The sequence below is a fragment of the Carassius carassius genome, chromosome 12 (genome assembly GCF_963082965.1).
Source record: "Carassius carassius chromosome 12, fCarCar2.1, whole genome shotgun sequence".
Classification (NCBI taxonomy): domain Eukaryota; kingdom Metazoa; phylum Chordata; class Actinopteri; order Cypriniformes; family Cyprinidae; genus Carassius; species Carassius carassius.
Genome location: NC_081766.1, coordinates 22,396,663 through 22,421,171, shown reverse-complemented (window position 1 = coordinate 22,421,171; position 24,509 = coordinate 22,396,663). Strand labels below are relative to the sequence as shown.

The following is a 24,509-nucleotide window of genomic DNA, read 5'->3' as shown; positions in this document are numbered from 1 at the left end:
CTGGTGCTGTATATTAAATGAGCGTACACATGTACTAATTTTCAAAGTCTTCTTCATCTTCATGCATAAACAGTTCAGGAAGAGCTCAGATGAGAGAGGCAGGGTGCTGTTAAAGCTTTTAGTTAAAGGGCAACCGTCACCTTGGCACAGTCTGTGCCATTGACTGGCGGGTGGGCAGAGAAAAGCTTAAGTGCCCCCAGGGGATGGACACGAGACGAGGATGTAGGATTAGAGAGTAGATCAGTGGCTAGATGCTGGATCAATGGGGACCCGTTATAAACCACAGTCAAAGCCCCTCTGACCAACACTAACAAAATTAATGCAGCTTCCCAAAGGTACAGACCCCCTTCAAGCCCACCCATTCATTAATCACACATCTTTACCTATGCCCTTTTCTACAAGTCTAGACCATTTAAACTTTCACACCTGTGTTAGAAGGAAATTTAATTACAGTCCCTTTGGAATCTAAACACAAATGGGTCTGGACTTGATGGAATGTTCATTAAAATGAATTCACCATAGCAGATCCACAACTACAAAACATTCCATGAGACTAAATACAGGTGTGTGATATGCTAAGTTGAAACAAAAGCCTGTCCTTTACTCAATAATGTTATACCCTTCAACTACTATATAAATATCTTCTGAACATATCAAATGAATTTCATTAAAGTAATGGTCATCATCATTTACTCAACCTTACGTTGTTCCAAACCTATAGTATTCATTAGTGATGCACCGAAAAGAAAATTCTGCGCTGAAACCGAAACCGAAAATTTAGGATGCACTTGGCCGAAAACCGAAACTGAAGCCGAAAATGGCTTCTTTTAAAAACGTGTATATATATTGCTTGGATTTAATGGATCTGAATTGAAAAATCACAATATAATAATCGAACTTTTATTAACAGTTACATAACAAAACATAAAATATTTTTTACAATAAATATAAATAATAATTATTCTTCAAGTTTTATGTTCCATAAAAATAAAATAGTTTTTTAAAAATTAATTTTTTTTTTTTTTTTTTTTTTTTAAAAAGAGATTTTTGCAGAACAAATGTTACATATTGCAACTTTGGTGTCCTCTCGTATAGGGCTGTCACTTTTGTGAAAAAAAAAATCCTGTTCGACTTTTGAGACATAGGCAAAGTGTTCATTGAATCGTTAGTAAATTGCCTATATTTGGCGTTGATCCATTTTTCAACGCCAAATATAGGCAAATCCACCGACAACTAAACAGGCATTAGGGCGAACGTAAAGAGGGCGCTTGAGACGCGCACAAGTCAGCAATGTGGACTGCCATAACATCAATGAAAAACATTACTGAAGGCTACATTGATATTATGCACTAATAGGCTCTGTGTGTGTGTGTGTGTGTGTGTGTGTGTGTGTGTGTCAGAACCTGCAGTTGCTGTGTGACGCGCGTTCGCTGCGAGCGTATAGTGACGAGCTGGACGCGCTCCGAGAGAAGGCTGTTAAAATCGATTCCCTGTTTTCGTTTTCGAAACTTGTGTTGGTTGGTCCGATCGATTGTGCAGCTTTTGTGACAAGCTTTTTTTGATTGTGACAGCCCTTTGACATGCTTAATCTTTGATAGGCAGACGCGTGATAACAGCTCGACCGTGAGTGAAACCTAAGCACTTGCTCACGATTGGGAGGGGCGGGTGACATTCATTTTCGGTTTACGTTTTCGGCTGTTTTTTTTTATTTCGGCCCGAAACCGATAATGCCATTTCGGCCGAAAATTTTCGGCGGCCGAAATTTCGGTGCACCCCTAGTATTCATTTTTTTTTGTTTTCTCCATGAAAAACAAAATAAGATTTTTTGAAGAATAACCAAGCTATTCATTTCCATACAACAAAACTGGACAATGACCACTGCAAAGATGATCACATAGGTACTGATAAATGTGACTTTTAAGAATGTTATAAGGGTATTGAAACAAAACAAAACAAAAGGGATGCATCAAAATTAAAATTCTGGATGCACTTGGCTGAAAATGCGTACAAAATACTATAGAACCACTGATCTATAATAGATCTTCATTATATATAGATCATTCAATAGAACTCAGTATAATCACTGATGCGATGCGATGCAATGCGGCACGGCACGCCACGACATGGCACCACAAATTCCTGACAGTAGACTGCTGCCGCATTCTATTTATTATTATTTTCCATGGGTGCTTTGTCACGTCCAGTGTAGACCGTCTTTAGCTGACGCGGCGCGATGCTACATGGCCACTCTGTGTCTGGTGTAGACTGTGCAAGGAGAGATGACCGAGGATGATGGCAAATTATTTGCAGATCATGCATTCAAAAAGGTGGGGGGGGATCACGATGCTGGCGCAACATCTTAATGTCTATCACCCATTGGTGATGGATGATGGGATCGTCTATCGGCCCAACCCTAACAGGTATCCTAATATAAATGCTCTTCAAGTTTTGGGAAGCAGTCTCCCACAACAATGAGAGAAAAAAATGCTTCACTCTCACTCAAGGGAGGTACAAAATATTCTACTCCAGGCACCATGAACTGAACATGTGGTGCATATTTCTGCAAGAATGTTCAAACAGAGCTGTTTAGAAGAGAAACTCACGAAATGCAGAAGTGGATCAACAATAAATGTGGTTCATATTGCCAGCCTGTCCAATACTGGAGGCCTGTGCAAGCCAAGTGTGACATTGTACAAGAACAAAGAACATAAGTCATTAACCATTATGGGGTCAGCACCAAGGGGACAGAAAAAAAAATGTTATGATGGGAGCCAGTGGAGGATGAGGAAAAGCCAGCTTTAATACAGATGAAAAGCAGGGGACGTGAATTCCCCACAACAAAATGTCATAAGCTTTCAGACGCAAGTCTGTACTAATGTGATTAGCTGCTCATGTCTGTGATTACATAAAAACGCTTTATGGATATTAACAAGACGTAGTGCCCCAACAACCATCATCTCAGAAGCGGTACAGAGGCTCTTGCATGGAGAAGATTCTTGACAATGCAGCAGCTGGTTGAAAATGTGCAATGTGGATGTTTTCTCACTGCATGGTAAAGATTTGTTATGACATAGTGTTCACAGAGTACAGGAAAAATTGTGTTAAGTGGAAGGATATGCAGTAAAGTCCAAAAGTCTGAGACCACTAGTGCAAAAAGAAAAAGATGCAGCACTGAGTTTACAAGTTTGGTCACCAGATATTACATTTGTCTAAATAAATTAATCAATTACACATTAATCGCTAAAACTAATCATTTTAAATGCAATAAGTGAATTTAAGCATCACAAAATGAATATAATAATAAATATTACAATGTTGAGATCTGCTAAATGTTACATTTAACATTGTTATCAAATTAAAATACAAATATATATATTTTAAATATTAACTTCAAGTGAGCCTTAAATGAATACAAAGGCAAACTAAATGTAAAAAGTTTATAAATGTAAATGTAAAAATAAGTCAAATTAACATGCAAAATCAAATATTCAAATATAAATCGTTCAAAGTCCACTTGTTATTCTGTGTGATTAAGATGCTTTTTTTTTTTTTTACGTTATCTTATGCATTTTTCCCATTATTTTAATTTTAGTTTTAGTATAACATAATACCATTCATATTTTTACTTTTTTATAATTTAAAGAAGAAACCAATCCGATGTATAGTTGACATTTGAGGCTTAATACTAAAGAAAAGTGTTTTCAGCTTGTTTATTTTCATATAAAAATACGTTATGTTAGTTTCTTCGAACAATGAAATAAACATCACTCAATGTAAATTGTGATAATCGTAATTAATAATCACAATTACAATTTCAAGGGAATAATCAACAATTATGATTTTGTCATAATCGTGCAGCCCTAGTTTAAATTCGATCTGGAATCTTTCGGACCATACTACGTGACATTGGAACGCATTGGTGATCGTGTGATGCAGGCTGGTCCTGCAGGCTTCAATTTGTCTTGACGATGAGGTCATTCACACAGCATCAATATTATAAGGTGTAAGTGTCGTTGGAGGATGACATACTCGCACGTATGATGATTCAAATAGCTTTTACGGCTGCCCTTCAGTCAAGGACACTGGATGATCTTGTCATCAGATGACAGCACTGTATCCTGGCCACAGCTGAGAGTTTGGGGACCTGCCTCCAGCCCAGCGATCGACCGCCATAATTAAGCTATTAATCTAACATCATTAACCTCCACTGACCAGTAATTAATTGCTGTGATATTGCCGTTCTGCCTTATGCAAACCTTCTCTCTCTCACGCTCTCTCTGTTTCTCCTTTTTGCAGTCTCTCCTCTGGTGTTCTCTGGTGGTCAGTGAAGGATCACAGCTGGGGACTAACAAAATTACCTTGCAAGTGCCACTCGATTGAGGATATGGTTACTTTTAATTAAAAAGAATCAATTTCTATTCCTGTCAATTTCACTCAGTGACCATATGGACACTTGAAAACAATCCAATTCGCCGCCTACCACCCATTCAGCCCTGCCCTGCCCAAAGGGAAAACAACAGCTAACTTAATTGATTCATAGAGGTGGTTTTCTACATAGCGCTGCAAGATAAAATGTAAAGGATCCTCATTTTTAAGCATTTCACAATACCTAAGTGCTCCTCTAACATTAGGCCATATGTGTGGGTTGTCGTTTAAACACAGATAAGATTACATTTTGTACCAAATATAAAGAATCAGCTCGCCTGGGAGGAATATTTATTTATTACTCAAAACTTATTGCAATTGGACAGCAGGGAGTGATAGGACAGAAAAAGGATTGATATATGGACAGATGGCTGCGAACTGCCTTTCAAAACATAAAGAGACATACAGCATCAGAAAAATTCCACTGCAACTGGAAGACAAAAAGTAGTCTGACAAGTTCAGCCAAATCAAATAAATGCAGCAAAACCTTGAAGAATCCTTAGCATATTTTGAGCAGCATCCTTTAGAAATGCTGTATGAAGGCCTGTAGATCAAGGGAGACATTATACAACTCTAAAAGTAGGCCTATAGTTCCCAACAGTGTGTGTGACTAAAAGTTTAGATGAACTACTAACTGAACTACAATTTTCAGTAGCGTGATCATAGTTTTCTTTTTAAACAAAATAGCTTTTCATGTAACATACTGGAAGCTATTTTTCTTATACTAAAAAACTTTTTTTACTCTGTACTGCATGTACAGATTTACAGTCAAGAGATTCAAGGTAATGCTCAAACGCTCTCACCAACTTTGCGCTCTCTCTCAAATGAAGCATTGGGAGCTCCTATTCATTTTAGTGTATGGCTTCATTTTAATAACTGGTTCAAAACTATGATACACAATTCATTTCAGTCTCTACACGGATGCCTCTGTAGTTATGTATGTCTTCTTTTTTGTATTGGTATAAAAGTAATGCTCGTTTTCATTAAATATCTTGTGCTCTTTTCAGGGCTTGAAAGATAAATGCTAGCTAGCGAGACAGACTAGAAATCTGCCACTTTCAATTTCAGCTTATTTCTTGACAAAACTTCAGCTCTGCAGTTTATCATTTTAGATAGTTACTAATTTGTTCACTTCTTTCAGCTGAGAGAAAGACCACTTCTTAAAAACCAAAACGGCTGACAAGACTGTTATGTAAACCGTAGACACCATGTCTGGAGGAAGCTGTTATGAAGAAGACCCCAATCGAGCAATCTGGGTGGCTTTAAATCACACAAATGAGAAATAACCACCTAAACAAGGCTGGAGGAATAGCCCTCAGTCTGCTCGCTGGAGCTCCTGTGCAGTCTGAGTAATCTTGACTTCTTTGAGCATTCAGAATAAGAAAGTGCCTTAATTTTTCATCCGGCTGATTTAGCTAGGCTCTGTTCCCATGGAGATCAACGTTGGCGACGCCCCACCCTGCAGTTCTGGCTCCACTGCCCTATAATTCAGAGCATTGCAAAGCCAGTTATTTAAAGTTTAGCAACTCAAACATCTCTGATTACAGACAACACCACAAAAAAGACCATTCGCGGTAGTTTAACCTCCCCTCTATTTTGAAAGTTTTATTTGTTTGAATATCAAACAAGTATTTATACTGAAGAAACGTCACCGTAAAGCAGTATCCCACTAGGATTTAGATCTAGTCTGAAACCTTAAGTATAATCAAATCTAGAGCAAAGCTCCTGGAGACTCGTTCTCAAACCATCAACATCACCTACAGCAGCTGGTCTACAGCAGCGTGTGATGACACTAATGAGGGTGCTGTGTTAATGCGCAAGACATGAACATGCAGAACACTAAACAAAAACACAAAACTCAAGACAAGAATAAGCTAAGAGGTGTAAAGTTTGATGACAGTGTGACAGCAACTGTCTTTATTCAGGTTAGGCGTGAAATCAACATGAAATGGTGTTCATAACCTGTTTTACTTCCATAATGTGATGTTTTTCATTGGGATGCACTGATTTAATAATTCAAACCAACAATTACTTGCATGTTTTTGCAATAACTGATAAACAGTTAATATTAAAATTCTATGCTGATTTAGTCTATATAAAAATAATAAATAAATAAATATCACTGAAATTATTTTTTTAAATCTTTGCTTTACATTTTTAGTGAATTTAGGCATTAAAACATTATAATGTACAGTATAAAGATTAAACTAGACTAAACTAAAGATTACATTTAACAGTGTTTTTCTATTATCAGATGACAGTAAAGCTAATTTGAATATAAAAACAGGACAAACAACCATTAACAATGGAATATCCAATGTCAGCCAATACGATAAATGAGGAAGAAATTAATAACGAAGAATAACTGATATACTGTGCAACTGTACTCACTGTCTATTCTGTTTGTTTAAAAAATGTATAAAATCTAGCTTCATGTACTGTGTAAGACTAAGTGCCTCTTGTCACAACAATTACTGTACATACAGCTGTTGTTTTGTTGGATTAATTACTTCTGTTGTCCTCATTTGTAAGTCGCTTCGGATAAAAGAATCCGCTAAATGATTAAATGTAAAAGTACATTTAAGGGAGGATTTCCCATCAAATGTTTCATTTGTCAAAGGAAGATTCATTTGACGATGTTCCAGATTCGAAACACTTGAAATACTAAAGTTATTCTTTACATTTTTGAAATCTAGTCAGAGTTACTTTACATCAGAGATCGTTTTGAAAAAGTCTTCATTGAGAAAGCAGAGACAAGATTTTCAGTCACAAAGGCTTCGCAGCTTTGAAAGTGGCAAAAGGAGTCAAGAGAAGAAGCTTCAAGGTTACTCTTATGCTAGCACCGCCTCTGAGCAGCTGAAAGATTTAAAGGTTAAACGACGTAAGTGAAAAAGTAAGACAGCGAGCGAGCCGATGTGACAGAGAGGCCTAATGAAATTACATCAGCCTTGTGACAGCGGTGCAGATGGGTCACATGGCGAATTTAATGGCTCTCTGACCCATGTCAGAACTGAGCCTTGACCCCACTCGACCTGTGACACCCACAACATTGCCGTTTCACTCACGGTGGTATCAAAGCAATCCGCACACTCACTCACAAGGACAGTAAAGCAGAGTGGCCAACGAGAACCTCTTTCTGATCAATGTCTACATTGAAATGCATCGCTCATCTAAACACCACGGAAAGTTCAGGAGAATGGTTTGTTTGAATTTTGGGTTCATATCGTTCCATGCAAATGAAGCATTGATGTGTTTGCTCATGCCTGCAAACAATTCCACAATGCAATGCACTTCCAATTTTACAAGGTACAGGAATTAGCACAGAAAAAATGACTACTCAGCTGGGGCGTTGTACTTACTGTCTGCCTGAGAGGAGAACTGCACGCAGCTCAGCAGTAGCAGAAGAGGAAGCCCGATGGACAGGAGGGGCACGGGCGTGCAAATATTAGGCACCATGTTCCAGGTTGGCACTGCTCCCCCTCGGTCCCTGCTCTGCTCTCGCAGCTGTCACACAATCATAGACTAAAACCTGAGGAACACATAGACAAACACATGTTAGCATTTGATTCAAGGTAGGACAACCAGTAATGTACAGTATTGGCTGTGGGCGTGATAAATTGAATGGGTCTGTCTAGGGGCAGTGGGGTTAATGAGGTAAATAAATGCTCTTTTATCAAAGTAAACTAAACCCATAATCTGCTGCCGGTTTGCTAAGTATCAAAGGGACAGAAGAGAATTGGGAATTCCTAATAACCGACCGCCACTTAGGGATGGGTATCGTTAAGGTTTTAACGGTATTACTACTCTTATCGATACTGCTTAACGGTCCGGTACTTTAACGGTATTCTTATCGGTACTTTGTGTTGTGTTAGGTAGTCGAAAACTTTGCCTTTCTCTGTCTGCACATAATGCACTTCTGAAAGATGCTTTGACAGATTGCTTGTGTTTCCGCCCTTACATGCAAATATTTTGTTGCACTTATGACAACCAGCGTTGTCTGCATCAACTCTAGTGAAGTATAACCACACTTTGGAACGTTTTGCTGTCTCCGCCATAGTCACTCTTTGTATTAAGCAGGAGTTTTCGTACTGTAAGGGGCCATTCACATATCGCGTCTAAAAACGCGTGGAAAACGCTAGGCACGCCACTTTCTGATTTTTTTCCCCAAAGCCTTCGGACACTTGCACTCCTGAGGAGTCTGCCGTTGCTAAGCAACCATGACCTGCTCTCTCCATGAAGACGCGGAAATTTCAGCAATGGATAAATGGATATGCAGCACTAAAAACTGCTTGCGGTAGCACTGCTACTAAATTAATTTAAAAATCCACATACAGCTATCAGCTGTTCCTTCATCTTGGCTGAGCTTTCAACGTTGTTACGGAAAAGGTGAGGAAGTTACATGACCTGCGGTGCGCTAGCGGCATTCTGAAAAGTTGAGATGTTTTTAACTCGATGCGGTGCGGACGCGCCTGGAAAAAACGAGCTCGTCGCACTGCATGCGCGTCGTGACCGCATACCGCGTGCCTACATTTGAAATAACGGACTTGAGCATGCAAAAGACGCGATATGTGAACGGCCCCTTATGCGCGTGTGTGCGCCGCGCTTGTTCTTGTTGTGTGTGTGTGACTGACAGACAGCCTCCGTGGCGCACACGAGAGATCTCGCAGATTTCACAGACAAACGTCTTAATAATATCGCAAATTAGAAATGTTTAGTAAGATAAAATGTGCACGATAACATTATTAAGCAAATCTCTTCGCCATCGTCACTCTTTATTATTAAGCGGGAGTTTTCATACTGTTATGTCATGGCTTAAAGAAGTACACCAAATGTGATATGTTGACTAAATACTAAAGCATGATAAGCAAGATTATAATTTTAACTGTAGTGTGCCATTCAGTGTTACATTTAAAGTTAATATACTTTAAATGTACTAAATATTTAAATACATCACATACAGGTTTCAATGGACATGACATTAAAATATTTCTGCTTACCATGAATTCTTGCCAGTATACAGCAGATCAATTTTACCATACGTCAAAGACAATTGAAAGGAATTATCAAATTACATATGAAGATATACTTAAGTGGGTCTAAAAGTACTCTAAAGTTCAGCTAATTGGAGAAATGTAAATTATAATTAATTTTAATTTAACTTCAGTTAACATGCAAATAAGTGTCCGTCTGCCACTTTGACATCGATGCGTTCACTTGTCTCATCTTATCCATTTAATAATTTTCACACTGTGAGTGGCCAGTGATTTTAACAAGCAAGAATGTCAATAGGACAGAGGAAGTGTTGACTAACCAATTATTAACACACTGATTTCGGATGCATGCTTGATGCGTGCAGATACACCAGGCTGCTGTGTGTGTGAGATGGTGCCAAAAGAAACAATGAACAAACAGATCCCAACAGGGAGGTGTTTAAAGAGTGTTTATTTTTTTTCATCCAAAAGGCATTTTGTTAATCTTGCTTGACAAGAGGGTTTGTGTTCTAAAATAACAAGAGGCGAAGTACATGTTGAGTCATAGCTTAGTTATACCAAAACACCTGGAGGGCCCCAGCACTGCGGCAAGCATTCTAGTAATAAGCTTCACTACTTTTGGAGGCATAAAAAAAAAAAAAAAAAAAAAGAGCAGTTGATTAGGTCACCAACCGAGAGGGAAAAAGGGAGACATGACCCACATTTGAAAAACACTAGTAGGATTCATTTTAAACCACTCATTTAAAACCTGCCTGCCAATCATAGAGTTCTTACACCAGTCCTGACTTGTTTGTCCAGGCCGGGGTTATGGAGAGAATGAGTAAATAAACTGATAAAAGCACAATAGCAGAGTGGGGAAATTATATATATATATATATATATATATATATATATATATATATATATATATATATATATACAACACAGACCAAATGTTTGGACAAACCTTCTCATTCAAAGAGTTTTGTTTATTTTCATTACTATGAAAATTGTAGAGTCACACTGAAGGCATCAAGGGCTATTTGACCAAGAAGGAGAGTGATGAGGTGCTGCGCCAGATGACCTGGCCTCCACAGTCACCGGACCTGAACCCAATCGAGATGGTTTAGGGGTGAGCTGGACCTGCAGACAGAATGCAAAAGGGCCAACAAGTGCTAAGCATCTCTCGGGGAACTCCTTCAAGACTGTTGGAAGACCATTTTAGGTGACTACCTCTTGAAGCTCATCAAGAGAATGCCAAGAGTGTGAAAAGCAGTAATCAAAGCAAAAGGTGGCTACTTTGAAGAACCTAGAATATGACATATTTTCAGTTGTTTCACACTTTTTTGTTATGTATATAATTCCATATATAATTCCACATGTGTTAATTCATAGTTTTGATGCCTTCAGTGTGAATCTACAATTTTCATAGTCATGAAAATAAAGTAAACTCTTTGAATGAGAAGGTGTGTCCAAACTTTTGGTCTGTACTGTATATCAGGTGAGATTTACCCAAGGAACAGTAATATTGCACAATAAACCCAGATCAAACAGCCATCAAACTCATAACGCTGTTGAAAAGTCACGGTATGTTTTAGATAACTTATATTTTATTAAAATATAAAATAAGGAAAGATGTATTTTGCATTTGCAACATTATTATTATTATTATTATTTTACTGACCTTTAACTGGTAGGTAATACAAGCTCAGATCAATCCGTGACTAGCAGTTATGCATTGTGACGTGCTAATATAGCATTGTAACTAAGCAAAGGTGCAGTGTGAACGTCCCAGGAATCTCATCTAAGGTCTGCTGTGTTTCTAGCATCAAGGATAAATAAACACTTCTCTCCTTGTCACTTTTTAGGCACATCTCCTTCCAACCACTCTGACACCAGTGATTGCTTTTCCCTTAATGGCCCATCCAGAGATAAAGACAACAGGAGATCTATGGCAGGGCCTTGTATAGACAATCTTTCTGACGTCTTTAGGGAAGATAAAGCTTCCAACAAGATCTTTGGAAGCTTTATCTAAGAAAATTGTCTGACACCATACACAGCATGTCCCAGGGCTCCTGGTTTAGCCTGCTCTGTGATTTAGACTACAGCGCTGATGTTCAAGTTTAATCCTTTATACTTTGAAAAGTTTATAAAATATACTGTATGACCCAAGAGGAAGTCCAAGATAACTTTGAGAGCAAGCAGGAGACGGTAAATCTGATTAAACCAAATGAAAGTGGAAGTTAAGCAAATTAACCTGGTGCTATGCTTCATGTAGGAGATGATTTCTCTTGACATAGAGGTCTGCACTGCATTTGATAAACCTTCGTGCCCTCGTGCTGTTTGAAGACGGAGAGCATGCGCTCTCTCCCTCTGTCTCTCTCTCTCCCGCTCTCTCTCTCTCTCTCTCTGTCTGCTCGTTCGTATATGCACCCTGTTAAACTGACAGGACTTAAAACACATGCAAATGATAAACTTTCACTCTATGATGGTTAAGCTGTGCAATTAATCCGTGAATCACATTCGTCAAGGGCCGGGGAGCAGCTGGCCCGTACAGTTAATGAATAACGGATCAACTACGACAGCCTACATCGCACATTCTGCGATGTGACTATCGTGGATTCGTACATCGCGATATCGATGCTTAAACGACACATCGTGCAGCCCTAGTGGAAATAATGCAAAAAAACAAAAACAAATGACCATTTAATTAGGAAAATGCTTGTGCAAAAATGCACCACCACACTGCGCGGATGGTTCCAGGGTATTGTTATGCGGTTGCTACAGTGTTCTGGATAGTTGCTTACAGGCCAGTGTGAAGGAAACATATTCCATCATCCAACAACATTCTGGGTCACTCCTTTCACTGTTCAACTGTTCAACATTTTGAAAAATTATAAATTTTACTAGTTTAATTTTCACATTTTTAGATTAAACAGTACAGAATGCTACTATCAGTCGTTATCATATTTTCGTATCGGCACATCGGTAATAGTCAGTCTTTATTTTTCTTCTTGACCACTAGAATATTTCCAGATCCACTGGTGTATCATGCTTGACTTTTAAACCCTTTCACTGCATGTTTATATCTCCATGAAAAGTTCTTTGATTACATTAAATTATTATATTAAGCCCCCAAGTTCAGTGTGATGGAATCTAATATGACTCATATAAAAAAAAAAATGAATAGGCCTGGAGTATTGACATGCCAACAGTACACGTGAGACATAGAAGAAGCCATCTTTTGTAAGAAGCTGACCAAATATTCCCTCAGTCCTTTGTCATGATGTGAGCCCGCAATCACATTTGACTCTTAGATAGATGGCATCAGATATGGTGACAGCTTATAGACATAACCAGGAGATTTAATGTCATATTTTGAAGATTACCAAAAGGCTTCTCATTCCTTCCTGCAGCCACAAATCAATTGCAGAGTAATTCAACAGAAATTAGATGTACTACACACACAGCCAAACACACACTGAAGAAACGCTTGATGTGGAATTCGCTGTTGATTTATTGATGTCACAGCATGAAGCAAAGGTGGAAATTTATTGTGCAAAGAGGATTTGTGAACAAAAAAAATAATAATTTACCTGTCAAATGACAATGCAAAATATGACCCAAAATACATGACCTTGCAGAGTGGGGCTTAAATAGATGTGATAGTGGATAAATACTAAAGACTTATATTCAAAAGCAACCTGAGATTGGACTCTGAAGTAGGAGTATGTGTTATTAGCTAATTAGCAAATTTTATACCAAAAGATAAAAAGGCAACTACATCCTTGAAGTACAACAGGTTATTTTTGCTAAAGACTATAAAGGATCTCAAAGGCGACAGGACTATGTACACAACAAAGAAACACAATGCCTCTGAATCCCCCACAGCCTGCTAAGTTTACCCTCAACATTAGCACCAGCGCTCAATCCACACACCAACAAACAGAAGACATGTCAACAGAGACCTGTGACACCTGAATCAATACTGCCGGAAACTAGATAAGCAATCTCGACAATGAAACACTTAATTAGAACTATTGCCTCTTAAATATGGAATCTGAGATTTGGTTAAGTCGTTTTTGGTGAATCTTAACAAAATCTGTCGGAAACCAATCTGGACTCATAATTTAACCCAAAATCAACAGAAAGTAGAAATAAATTATATTTTGCTAAATAAAATTCATTCTTTTTTTTCTTCTTTTGATATTGTGAAGCAATGTGACTCATCCAAATGTTTGTCATTGGCCAAAAGTTCAAGCTGTCTGGTCAATAAATTACAATATTCCTTGAGAAAAGAAAAAAGAGTCCTTTTATCAGGAATGGTGCCAATAGAAAGGAATATTTCACTTGTGGAGAATCATCAACACAACATCCTCCATCACTTTTAAAGACACAGCATGAGAGCAAAACTATCTGAAAATTAAGACCTAATCAATCTTCAGAATAGTGACTTTAAAGAGAGCAGTAGAGACTGCCATAAAGCCTGATGTTAGCTACTACAAACGCAGGTGGCTTTCTTCAAGACTCTAGTCCAGCCCTGAAACACAACCCTTTGTAGAAACTCAGGTTGGGCAAGAATTTGTTTTTCTGAATACTGAATACAAGAATACTGGTTTTCTGGTGAAGATTATGTGTGGACTTCCTCGATTTGACTGGAAGGGATGCGAGACTCATTGTCTTCTGAGGGTGTAAGTCCTACACTGTGTTCAGACAAAGATGGAATTAACTGTAGGAGGCCTGTTAGCATACACTGCACCAATTTTTAGTAGGGGAGCATTCTAAAAGATGAAAACAGAAGGATTGCCATGGGAAAACAGGTTAACATGGGAGTCATTATATCCTCTAATTATGCATTAAATAAGGCAAATGAGATTTTACAGGTACAACTCATCCATTTACACAGCTGGATATCAAGATCAGCAGTGGATAAACTCCTTATCAGGTTTTAGGTTGACTCAAAGACTCGCAAACGAGCAAATCTCATGATCGAACAGTCATTCATCCCGCAACCTATGCCAAACTTCTGCTTCCTGCCGTTCAAGTCCTACAGGTGTGCATAAGCTGTGGTCTCAGCTCGCTGTGGGGTCCGCTGCCTCTCTCTGGTTCCATCTCTAACCTCAACAACAGACAGCTGTGGCAGATGGAGCCATATCCCCGTCGCTCTCGTGAGGCTCCGGATTTAAAATGTAAAAGAGCAAGCAGCGATAGGCAGGAGGGAGAGGCGATGTCACAGGGCAGCAGACGTCATGGGCGGCTGCCATGAGACCACAAGGCTAATTCAAGCACTAACAGACTTCCCATCCAAGACAAACCAACAAACCGCAGGCTGGCGAGGTTGCAGGGGACAGAATTTAAATGAGGCCCGGCTACCAAGAAGCTGGCAGATCAGACCTTATATGGGTTATTAGCTGCCTTTCTGAAGAGAATCCAACATGGAGGCAAGCTGGGCAGCTCCATTAGCATTCAGGGGTGAATCATACAAACCTGTAACGTTGCCTCCAAATAGTGAAAGCGACAGGTAAGGGAATGTGTTCTGTTCTCTTATTTCATGCAGATGAAGTCATTCGTTTCTTGCACTCCAACTTGGTGGTGGTTTTAACTAACGGGCCAGAGCACAGTGAAGCTGAGAGGAAGAAGGGGGGGGGGGGGATTAGCCTGATAGTTGCTTTTCACTGAAACTCTCCACAGCATAAACTGTTTCTCTGACAGCTTGTGACTCACTTTGACCGCGACAGGCAAATTACCCAGGGTTTCACTTGAAAGGAACGAGATCAAAAGAGCCACCATGGCCTCCATCTCCAAAGTAGAGTCAATGTGCTTTTCTGCAAAATGGGTTTATACTGCCACACTGTTTCCCTCCCTATCAGTGCTATATAGAAACTGAAGGACCACTTTGAGACCAAAGGCAAAACCTCTCACTCAAATTATAATAACAGCTCTAAACAGATACCAAAAGAACAACCTGTCAATTGAATTTGAGCTGATGCACTCTAAAAGAAGTCAGTTGTAAATGAGGAACAACAGTACAGGTCAAGATCAATCAATATACCACTAAAATGTGCACTTTGTTGACAAGACCAGCCACTGAACCACAAACACACCCACTAATAACTTTGAGGTGCACATGTTCATTAGTGATGGGACACAAAGGTCGACTACCATGACTATTTGGAGAACCCTAACCCTAAATTTGTTCTTAGTGCGAACCACCACTGCTCCTCAAGTTAAAAATACTTTTTCAGTCCTGTTCCACATTGTTTAGCTCAGGGGTGTCCAATCTGGTAACTATCCTGCAGAGTTTAGATTCTGTTAATCAGGATCTTCAGGCATGTTAGAAACTTCCAGGCAAGTGTGTTGGCGCAGAGAGGAAACCTCAGCAGGACACTGGGCCTCCATGAGCAGATTTGGACAGCCCTGGTCACTCTCTTTTTGAAAATAAAAATTCCAGTCACGTAAATCCAAATAATCCACAGTAATTACACTGGACAAATAGATTAAAAAAATATGTAATTCTTCATCAGTAAGCACCTCAAAGACAGATTCTGTTTAATATATCACCTTGAAAACCTCAGTGTTGTCGGCAAAGGTATGACCATCTGTTTAGTTGACAACCGACATCTGACAACATATTCCCTATTTTCAGTTTGAGATGCTGTGAATCTTGTGGGTAAAGACTATTTCACATCTCAGCCATTGCCTGGCAAAAATAGAAATCCTTCCATCTGCTTGGCTGAGACATGTCGGCACTGTAATGTGTCGCATGAAATAGATTGTCCGGAACCTGACATAAAATCCATCTTGTTTAGGTCATCTATCTACTGCTTCGCTATCTATCTCTCGCCTCTTCCACACTGTCTAGAGCTCCTTTTCCCACTCGGTGCTTTTCGATTTTCACCCTTCTGCACTCAGTGCTACATACAGTCACCACCTTACCCCCTGCTGTGGCTGCAGGGTGGATGTACCTGCAGCAAAAAAAAAACTGTTTTCAGACTATCAATTACCTCTTCAACAGACATGCAATGTTGGCTCCCATCTCAAACAGGTTCTGCAGCTCCGCCAACAGAACAACATGCACAGACTCATGCTAAAGCAAACACAGTTCATGAGAAACACCCACGTTTACGAACAACATGCAGTACACATCACTGCACTATGTACACATAATGCATGTAAAAAAGATATGACACTCCACATTATACAAAATGAATGAACAAGAATTGTGAGCTAAATATGGAAAATGTGAACTAAAGCAAATAAATGCCTATTTCTATTCAAAATCGAATTACTTATTCAAAAAATAAATAAATAAATGCAGTTTATTTAGTACAAAATTACTTGAATAAGCCTAATCAATGATAAGCATGTTGGAAAATAATGTCAAAGTTTAAGACGATCTCCAAAGCACTTGATACCATTTTCAACACCAAGTCTAGCTGCCCAACTCTTGAGATTTAGATGTTTGCTCTCTCTTTTAAATGATATTTGCATTCCTCCCAATCATCATCTACTCACCAACAGCTTACCAGGAAAACCAGATAAATCACTTTTATTTAGTAGGGCAGGGGCCTCTCCATCACCGGGAAGATTTACATGGAAACAAACTAAGGATTAGCAATCCCATTAGCAAACTGAGTCTGTCCGCTAGTTTTTGAGTGAGGGATGTTTTAGCTAAGATACGATTCATGGAGGACACTGAGCTGAAAACACAACAATACTGTTCATCATGAATTGCACTATGGGAGAATCCAGTTATTAATCCTCTCCAGTACATTCATCCAACGCACACCATCTGTTGCGTACAGCACCTTTGCACAAAACGCACTTCTCTCCTAAATGTTGAGTTCCTAGACTTGTTTAAGGTAAATGTTGTGAAGTTTTTGATGTCAGATGTCATTGCCTCAAGATACAATTCATTCCAAGAGTTACTGAAAACGAAAAATAAAGCTAACATCAAGCTAACAAAATGAATTCATTCTCATTCACATATCTAAAACAATTTATGGCATTCTGTGGAACTTGCTGTGCAAAGCATTTTGGGGAGGGAAGGAGGATGACTAAAGCAGGGAAAAGAGCCACTCATCGTGAAAACTAATGCTGTTGATACCTAATGGCATTGCTGTTGCACGGCGAGGTTGGGGGTGAATTCAATTGTCTAGCAAAGAAATGAAATGCTTTCTCGTTCACAAGCAGAGAGTCATATACCCTGAATGTAATATGAAGCAAATAAACAAACAGCTCTGACAGGTATTATCCTCTCACTATTATTAGTTGTGGCTCCCGAGGTGTGTGTGCTTTGGCCAGTATTGTCTACACCTGAAATAATGGCACTGAGTTTGAAAAAGCTTCGGAAAATTTTGTTCAGCAAACCTCCTAAAGGCTTTGCCTTATAAAAAGACTCATTGCATCATTTTGTGACGACTGCAATTTTTCAAAACAGAGATCAAATAAAAACTAAAGTATAAGTGTTAGATTTCCATTAAAGGGGACATAACACAGTTTCTGCCAATCTCATATTAATCTTGAGTTACTATAGAGTATTGCATTCTTCACATCTCCGAAGAGTCTTTAGTTTTATCAGATTTATAAAAGAAAGATACAGCTTTATACTTCTCTCCGAAAACACGAGTCTCAGAGTCACGAACATGCAAAGCTTTTGCTTAACAATAGTGTGCAAGCTTTGATATCGCCATCATTAAAACTGAAACAGAAATAGTATAGCCTTAAATTTACTATGACTAACTATCAGATCCAGCCATAGATACATATCTAATCCAGAATCAGATCCCGACTGTGAAACTGAACATCAGGAACAACAGCAGCAACAACGACTACAGCAAGACTTGTCTATTGCTTAGCGGCTATTGGTATTATATGTTTTGAAATACATACAATACATCATCAAATAATCCCTGGATAACTTCTGATTCACATTCGTGTTGTTTACATTATATGCACTTACACTTGAGGAACAAAAGAAAAACACACTTGCACAACTCCGTTGCTGCCCCAAAAAAACAAACTGCAACCACTGTTCCCTTAACGCTGGGTACTCTGGGAAGAAGAACAAGGTTATCTTTCCTTGACAACCAAAAACACACTTTTTTGGAGACATCCTTCTCGAGCAATCCTATGCAGTGCTACCAATTTCTTCAGTAAGCTGAATTAAGCACGTTGATGGACTGCTCATGCTCTCGCTCTGGTTGTTGTGTGTGCGCTCTTCCAGGAGAAGTGCCCATACAAGGTATTCCGCTCTTCATGACGTCATGAAGGGCCATACTCGGGAAAACACTTGAAACCCTGAAGGAGTGTATTTGGCACAGAAATACTCCAACATACGTACAAATTATTATTATTATTATTATTTTTTTTTACTTTGGCCATGTTTGGCATGAGAATCCAACTATTTGACAGTTTAAATAACTGAAGAATAATGCATGAAACAACATTAGACCTCCCTTTGGGTACAGGACATAAAAACTTACAAATTTACATACAATCCATTTCTGCTGTTTATTTAGGTTTGCCTTTGCCATTAAAACATAACTGCAAAGTACTAAAATATTAATTTTAACAAGCAGAGTTCAGAGGGCCACTCAAGCCACTTATTTACTGTCTCTAGTCATGCAAAGATCTGTGAATATCACTGACGGACCACTCACTGAGCGTTTTTACAAACATTTATTCCACCAAATGGAGGTTGTTTCAATCAACAATTCCATAAGATGATTTAGGAGTGAAATTAGTTCCTGTGTACACTGGGTAATGTATTTACTCTTTGATAAAGACGATTTGTGCGGTTATTTCAGATCCATCTCTCATAGTATTAAATGTGTCATAAAATTAATTGTGGATTTGACTTTTACAGTTGGATGAATATTAACAGGCATAAAATATGGATATTTGAGTGGTACGCACTCGGAAGATGCTTGTTTGTGAATGCTTATTAACGCAAGGCCCTCAAATAGAAATTATTTGAACAATAGAGATAATCACACCCTATTCAATGAAGTGCCGATGACAAAAAGAGGAGCTTTACTCCAAACAAAAGACACAATATTTAAACAAAATATTCTTTAAAAGATCAATACCACCTTGCATTGCTCTTCATTTAACAGTGTGGCTAATCACCAAACTATGAGGTCAGTGTTACTACAGCTGTGATGTTTCTCAAAACCAAACGCAGCCCTCGGATCACACATATAGGGCAGGGTAGTGTTCCAAAACTTTCGATCCGGTGCCAATTTCGATACCTCAGTTTCGATACCGGTTCCTAGCGATACTTTTTTCAATACCATATGTTTTAAAATCCATTTCAACATCAACAGAAAAACATTAAACACAAAACTTTTATTTTTCACCTTAATTAAAACAAATTCTGGTAACACTTCACACTCAGGATAACATTATTAATACAACTGGTTGTGCTTTTTGGATAGGGGTGCGCCATTCAGGGGCGGACTGGGACCAAACAGTTGCCCTGGACTTTCTGGCCCACAGCAGCCCCACCACATCATAACGCAAACGCCCCTGTTTTGTTGTCATTTATTAATTTAATATTTAAGAAAACAGTTTGGGGATTTTAACCAATAGGGCAACTGATCCTCTGTTGAAAAAAAAAGAAAAAAAAGAACAGCAGCTGTTCATTTAGCGACTCCTTGTGAGCGATACATGCTCATCAAGACACAAACATTCTTCTAGAACTCACACTTTGCATTCAGTTAGCAGATCCATACGAATCATGCATGAAATAGAAGTTTATAAACTCAAACGATAGCTTTATGTGCTTTACAGATGAACTTGAAGTCTTTATTCATTCGAGATGTTCAATAATAGATAATTTTTGGCTCAGTAATACAAGTTCATGATCCGATTAGAGAATCGATGATTCTTTTGAGTCAATCTTTTAAAATAATAATTTATTTTGTTTAACGAAACCAGTGTGGAAACCAGTGTTTCACAAACTGTATAGATCTGAGGTGCAGGGCTTGCAAAATCGATAGGCCCGCGTCCAGGGGCTATGTTTTCCAGTCCGATGGGCTATCGTGAATAGTGATGTAAAATTCCTAACTTGATTCGCATTGTTCACTCGCTTGAAGTGGTGAAACGGATCGTAGCTGATCTTTTGCACTTGTTTCTAAATATTGCTGATTCAAGCGTTTTAAACAATTCACGCACATTCAGAGCTTGTGCTCACTCATTCAAAGCACGCGCTGCGAGCAGCATTTCAGACAATGCGCGTACAGAGAATGAATTCTGAATGTAACTTAACTTCTGAATGTAACGTAACTTCTGAATGAACACATACACACACAATTATAGCAAAATAATTGTCTCTGCAAGTATTCTCAGTCGGTTATGTTTTAAGTGAACGTATACAATGGCCTGCTGCTCAGAGAAATTCGCTTTACCGGATAAATCTGTCTCTCTCTCTCTGTTTTTTAGACGACGTGAAAGGGGGCGTGTTTCAAGATACGCAATGGAGTAGACCAAACTAAACAGGGAGGGAGGGCAAAACACTCATCCAAACAAATGCTTCATTAACACCGGCTTTGGTTGCAATACTCTTATCGCATATGTTGCACTTTGCTGACTTGGCATCCACTTTTATAAAGTGTAGGCACACTTTAGACCTCTTTGGCATTGTAAAATGGAAACGTTTTGAGAAAAAACAACTACATTTGTGTTGTGTGACTGCGAGTATCTTCAGAAATCCTCCCTGTCACGTGGTGGTGGACAGCCAATCACGGCGAATTTAGGTCCTTACATGCACGTATGCTACAAGCTCTCACAGACACAGCCACTTGGCAAAAAAAACTTGAACCGAACCGAAATTTGGCACCGAAAGATAAATAATTTTTCGATACTCATAGTATCGAAGTTTTTCGTTTGATACCATAAAGGCATCGAAGTTCGGTACCCAGCCCTACACACATGCACCATTCCGGCCCTGTCTGTACACATCACTAGAGCAAAACTGCATTGCTTCATGGTGGCTGCCAAGGATGCTAACCAATAATGTATGACAAGACTCAATAATGAGGACAGCCCGCTGGCCCGAGGCCAGTAAGAAAGTGTTTTGGGCCAGTTGACGGAATAGCCATTTGGCTCTATTGGATCACTATTTTACACACACAAAAAAAAGAAAATGGGTGAAAAGGGTGAAAAGATGTGTAATTTATTTGTGGGCCAGTGAAAAGTGTTGACAGATCAAGTAAGATCTGAACTATTTGGCTCAGCCAGCTGAGCCCTGTTTGGGAAAAAGAATAATAATGACAATAATAATTCTTAAATGAATATTAATAACATGAGGCGGATAGATGACCAGTAATTTCTTAAAATGTATGCCAGATATTACACTGCATACATGTTTATATAAACCAGCTAAATAAGGAGGAAACTGTATTCCACTGTCATTTCAATGTCACCCATCTTGGAAAACCGGTTTACATTATTTGTTTTAGGTTACAGTCATAGCAAAGATAAATACATTTAATCATACAGAATTGTCATTCTACTAAGACTTCACACTTATTACACTTATTCAACTACACTTTACTCATAAATACCTACGACAAAGTAGCGCTGCAACATTTTCAAAATAATCTGACATTCCAGTGGGACCAGATAATTACTTAATTCTGCTAAATAAAAAATAATAAAAAATAATGATATTAATGTTACTAGACCAGACCTTAAACTGCCACTTTCAACTGGAGAAAATGTCACCACATGAACATTATTTGTCATGATGTTTGTCGAGGTCTTCGCTCTTTGGCGTGATCACAAAGTTTACTGAGAAGAGCAGCTGGCGACACAACTGTGACGGAGTTGTAGTAAAAGAATCTTCAGGTCACCAGCCTGTATGTGGGAGGTCAAGAGTGACAGACGAGGGGGCTACCGATAAGACCGAAAACTCCTGTTGGGCTCCTGTTTTTCAATTTTTTTTTATACAGATTTTTTTATGCATACATATTTTTTTATATATATATATACAGTGGACAGATAGATGCAAAGATCAGAGAGGTTTTGATTGAAGAAACTTTCCTTTAAAAAGCTTTTATCAGGCTCTGTTCTCCACCCCCCGCCCCTTTTAAGAGTTGCAAGTCTGTGCCAGTGAATGATTAACAAGTACGACAAAGAGTAATGGTTCAAATTTTGCACAACTTTGAGAGAGCAACTCTCGATTCTCTGAGGCACAGCCCCAGGAGGTCTCAGCTTTTCATGCTAAACAAAGCAAGATAGATGTGCTATCTTTACACTCTGTTCCTTTCCCAACTTTCCACCTTCAGAAAACTAAGAGAGAAAGAAGCGACTGGAAGCACCTTTTTTTCCAAAAAAGGCACCCAAAGTTTGAGCAAGGAACCTATTGTGCAACCTTCACTTTGCTCATTGTATTGAGCTACCGCACAAAGGTGAAAAAGCCAAATGCACATTCATTTCATAGGGATGTCTTTTAAGAAAGGTCCTGGCTTCCATAAAATATATCTCAAGCAAACACAAGCCAAATTTCATCTGCCTCCATTCTGGAGTTATGAGGGAGACAACCATTTCAACAATGCTACAACTCACAACAAAGCTTATAATTTTATTCTGACACCTTTAATTCATGTTTTTGTCTCTCCTGAAATGACCAAAAAAAAAATCTCGCCAGGCCAGAAAACAACCAGAGAAATAAGATCAGATCAGGCAGGAAGATAGACAACTGAGGGGCCATTTACACAATGTTTTCAGCAAAAACGGGAAACCTTTTATGCGTTTTTTCCTGTTTGTTTACACGACAATGGCGTTTTGGGGACTGAAAACACATATTTTAAAAAATGGGTTTCAATGTTTTTGAAAACACCACCGTTATCATTTCCGTGTTTGCTAACAAGGTGACAGCTCCAACTACTGGCCTGGCATACGAAATACAGCATTTTTGGATATGTGCAAAATTCAATAGTTTTGAAAACGTTGTGTGACATGTATATGTGAAACTTTTTAAAAACGCAGGGGAAAAACCTTTGACTACATCGTTGTCGTGTAAACCTAGCCTAAGGCAACTGGAAAAACGGGTTGTTTGGCCTAAGACTTCACGTGCTCTCACAGTGGGCTCTCTCACGTTATATCAGCGGTAGCTAGAGGACACTCGACGGCTCTCTATTCAAAGTCCCCTAAAAAAAGAAAACCCGATGGAGAGCTCTTACCAGACAAGGGCAATGTGCCAAAGAGGTAGCCAATAGAGCCAAAGTAAAAGTTTTGCTTTGGTTTAACAAGTGAAGATAAAAGGACAACAGAAAAAGAAAAAAAGTGCTCTGGGAGGAGCTGAAGAAATCCTCCGCAACAGTGGAAGTCGAGACAAAGTTAAGGGATTACTTATTCACTTGCAGGCAAGTAGCCTACATTTTCAAATTTGCCAGTTATAGAGAAGAAAAGTGATCAATGTACTTTTCAATCAATATATTTTAGTTTTTGTTAAGGGAAAAACAACACAATTTAGATTACAAGTGTTGATTTAACTTACCCATAACAATATGAAATAAAAAATAAAAAAACATCCAAAGGAAATGTGAGAAAAATAAATCCTTTACTTAAATCCTGAATGTTATTTTTTTCTTTTTCCCTTGACTGTTATTCCCAATAGCGATCACCACAATATTCAAATCCTTATGCACGTATCATCCAGGTGGGTAGATCCTTGTTAACGGCTTCAAGTGGAACAGGCGACACAAAGCTTTCTTTTTTCTTGATATTCAATCCAGTAAGTGTAGAACTGACATCAGATAAGTTGTATCTTTATCCACAGTTCATAAAAGTTAACTTGTTCCAGTAGTTTCTATATTGGTGTGGTAAACTCTTGTTGATTGTGGAGAGAGTTGATTGTAGTCTTTCCTGAAGGAAGCTTCTTCTCACTAAGCCATGAGTGGGCGTCAGTCTGGGTGGAGCCAGTGTGATGTCAGAACTGGGACTCTCCTATTCCTGACAAATGGACTAAAGGGTTGTTTTTACACACCTGTGTGCAAAGGTTGTACATGCTTGCTCATGTGTTCACTGACTCATCAAGAACCTTGGCAGGACTTAAATGTTAATGATTAATGAAGTTACGAGTAATCATGATTTGAGATTTCATGT

The 24,509-nt window shown here is 38.7% G+C and overlaps 1 protein-coding gene across 9 annotated transcripts in view; it reads right to left on the bottom strand.

The window, feature by feature from the left end:
• LOC132155112 (receptor-type tyrosine-protein phosphatase F-like) overlaps window positions 1-24,509 on the bottom strand; it is a 279,321-nt gene that overhangs the window by 130,706 nt on the left and 124,106 nt on the right. For 8 of the 9 annotated variants that reach the window (XM_059563911.1, XM_059563914.1, XM_059563917.1 and 5 more), the window contains exon 2: window positions 7,785-7,954. In XM_059563911.1, coding sequence (XP_059419894.1) covers window positions 7,785-7,881 — 97 coding nt within the window. In that variant the 5' untranslated portion in view covers window positions 7,882-7,954. Of the gene's footprint in view, window positions 1-7,784; window positions 7,955-23,901; window positions 24,300-24,509 lie in introns of those variants that run through there. The other variant, XM_059563912.1, reaches the window with a different exon arrangement.